At 38.2% G+C, this 3,326-nt stretch overlaps 1 protein-coding gene across 1 annotated transcript in view; it reads right to left on the reverse strand.

Moving 5' to 3' along the window:
* Window positions 1–539: 539 nt before the first annotated feature.
* The window catches only part of LOC136833337 (CD63 antigen-like), a 9,984-nt gene continuing 7,197 nt past the window's right edge, over window positions 540–3,326 (reverse strand). Inside the window, exons 2-5 of the mRNA XM_067095340.1 lie at window positions 3,038–3,226; window positions 2,478–2,651; window positions 1,511–1,756; window positions 540–1,054 (exon numbers count right to left, since the gene is read on the reverse strand). Coding sequence (XP_066951441.1) covers window positions 1,007–1,054; window positions 1,511–1,756; window positions 2,478–2,651; window positions 3,038–3,226 — 657 coding nt within the window. The 3' untranslated portion in view covers window positions 540–1,006. The remainder of the gene's footprint in view (window positions 1,055–1,510; window positions 1,757–2,477; window positions 2,652–3,037; window positions 3,227–3,326) is intronic.

Consider the following 3,326-nt stretch of genomic DNA (forward strand, 5'->3'; position numbering starts at 1 on the left):
CAAACGTACTTTTTGGGGGAGGGATTTGTTTCTCATAATTCCAGCTTCTAAGGGCTGTGACATAAGAACAGATTGTGTTTTACTTTTAAGCTTATTTTTATTTTCTTCTTTATACTTTGGGAATGGTTGCGCCTGCTCTGTGTCCGTCGGGGAATGGAAAACTTAAACCAGGGATACATCGGCTTTTGTTAGGCCTTACATGCAAATGTAAGTAAATGCGTACTACAATCAAACTTGACGTATGGGTCGTTTTACCGTGGAACCAGACGTTCTAGTGCGCCTGCGCTCCTGCGCACCCCTTAATCGTTAAGCTTGTGCTGTAGTCTCTTGCAGTTTTACTTACATCATATTTCAGCGTGAAAAGTTGTTTGTGGTTAAGATGCAAATATATGTGTGAAATAAATTGTGGTTGAAATAGATATTGTTACTCTAAAAGTCAGTTTTATATATTATATATATTTTATATTTTATATATGTTTTGCATATAGAGTTATATAATATATATGTGTATATATACTGTATATATATATATATATATATATATATATATATACATATGTATATATATACATATGTGTATATATATATATATATATATATATATATATATATAAAATGTAGTTGTAAGTCCCCAAATTTTTGTTTTTATGCTGGCCTTAAATAACAACTTTTAGCAAAACAAGCACCCGCACACGAAGGCTACATAAAACTAGGAATGATTTCCACTTGCACTCATCTTCGGCTCTTCCTTATATGACGCTTTCCATCTTTTGGGTATCATGTCATTTCTTTTGCACTGAATATTCACTGCAAGGAAATGTGAATTGTTGTAGAAAAGTTGGCAAATTGTGACAAAAGCTAACAAAAGTTAACTTGGCAAAGGGAAATGTGAAATGAAATGTTGTAGAAAAGTTGGCAAATTGTGACAAATTTAACTTGGCATTTGAGATGACTCTTGGAGCTGGGGATTCTCCTCTGCCGCTCTCTGGGTCATTTCAGGATGCTGTTAGCGTGCTTCTTTTGCCAGGCTGCAGGCGAAGGATATACTGAAGGCCTGGAAAGAGAGATTTCGTTAGTAACGTTAGTGGGAAGTGTTTTTTTTTTTTTTTTTTTTTTTTGAGGTATGAAATGTAGATTAAAGCCTTGAACATCGAGTGAAACCTTTCTTTTATATCTGGAACTAAGGTTTTTTTTTTTTCTTTCAAACGCATCAGTCTCGGCTCATTGCATTATTCTAAATATTTGTTTTTTAGCATCATTAAGAGTCAAGATATTTTCTCTTGGAAAAGAATGCTATGAAATGAAAAAGAAGTAGATATCCGCATTTCAGTGATAGCTACTCTTTGATAGTTTTTTTTAATACTGTTAATAATAGTCTTTATTTTAGTTGTCCATGCCTTGCTAACATATGCACGTATTAGAGATGTCCAGGAATGACATTCACACTCAGGAAACAAAGTTATGCGAGTTCCTGTGAATGCGACTGAGATGCAGTCGCTCACTAGCATACCTGCACAAGGGCCAAGATGAGGCAGGCAACGCCGAGGCCGATGGTGGCGTCCTTTGCGTCTTCCTTGATGGCGTAGAAGCAGCCCTGTGTGTAGATCGTGGACGCAATGTCTGGGTCAACAAGGACATCTAATCCACATCCTTTCGTCATGTTTTTACAGCAGCCGTCTGCAACGCTGTTGTTATGTTGTTGGCCGTAGTAGAAGTTCTCCCAGTCGGTGTAGTTGTGGACGCCACAGCATTGCAACTGCGTTGAGAAATTGAAAAAATAATAACCTTGTAAGATGAGTTTTTGTAGCGGCTTAGTTGGGTTGTGAGTCTTCGTTTTTTTTTTCTTTCCCCAAAAGGTGCCAGATGGCAAAACTTTTCGCAATTGCTACGTCATTAAAGTATTAGGGCCGTTGCTTTACGTTTCTTCTAAAAGGTGGTAGATTGTAAAACGTTCCGCTTTTGTTACATCTTTAAATCATTAGGGCCGTTCCTTTCGCTCAAATTTGACGGGTCTACAATTTTTGTAACTTTGCTGTGAGGTAGCTTTCTTTATGACAGCGGTTTTGAATGAAGGTGCAGAACTACAGAATTTCAGAAGAACGAGAAGACAGTCAAGCAGTTTGGTCATAAAAAAGCTGAAGAGTAAAACTGTCTGTCAGTCGGCCACTCTGAAATCTGGCAAAGGTATTAGAAAGAAACAGGTCGCATGCAGGCCACAGAAGAGGCCAGAAAATAAAAACCTAAAAATCTAATCATTACTTTCACACATTTTCGAGGGGTATGGGAAGGGAACCTTTTCCCTTACACTCTCATGCCAGTAGGGATCGGATAAATGGGTCTGAGTTTTCAGCATAGCGATCTGCTGCTGGCGGCAATAGGTCTTTAATGTGAGTTGAAAGCCAATGGAGTAAGGGGGAATGATGATTGATTTCTCACCGTTATCAGATACAACATAGAACCCGCGTCCGTATTCTTACATCATGCTGAGCCCGGTCGATGGCTTTGGTGAGGCTCTTGTCGTCCTTTCCGTAATCGTTGAAGACATCGTCCATACCCTCTATGATGAGGTCCTCAGCCTTGTTCGAGTACACCAGCATCACGATGCCCAGGACAATCTCCGCCAAGAGGAGTATGAGCACGATGACTGCGTACTGTCCGTGGGAGAAACATTTGTGGGATTAATTTAAAAAAAAAAAATTTTTTTTTCTTTTGCTCTTTTGGCTTGTGCTCGTGAAAGTGACTAATTTGAGTAAAAAATTTTTTTTCCTAAATATATCCGATGGATTTTAACCTAACTTCTTAGGCTTCATTTGCATTTATTTGTTTAAGTCGAATGGTTTTTGTTAGTTTCGGTTCATGACAGTGTAATCCGGAGCGTTGTCAGAAATTGATTCATACTGTTTATATATATATATATATATATATATATATATATATATATATATATATATATATATATATATATATATATATATATATATGTGTGTGTGTGTGTGTTTGTGTTTGTGTGAAAGAGAGAGTATACTCTTTCACTTACCGTGTACAGCATGCATCGGCTCTCCTGCGCGGCACCACAGCATCCTAAGAATCCTATGAGGAGAATGATGAGTCCCGCGATGAGGATAATGATGGGCAGGGCGAAGGTGCCTTCGCTCAGGAGGACTCCGTAGGTGTTGTCCTTGGAAATGACGATGGAAGCCAGCGCCACCACAGCCACTCCTACCCCCTGGAAGGAGAAAAAAAAAAGAAAATAACTGAAGGAAACTGGAAAAGATTATTCGGTTAAATGGAAGAGGTCTTGTAAATGGCTTCATTGTTTTAGTAAT

This window comes from Macrobrachium rosenbergii, chromosome 51 (genome assembly GCF_040412425.1).
Source record: "Macrobrachium rosenbergii isolate ZJJX-2024 chromosome 51, ASM4041242v1, whole genome shotgun sequence".
NCBI lineage: Eukaryota > Metazoa > Arthropoda > Malacostraca > Decapoda > Palaemonidae > Macrobrachium > Macrobrachium rosenbergii.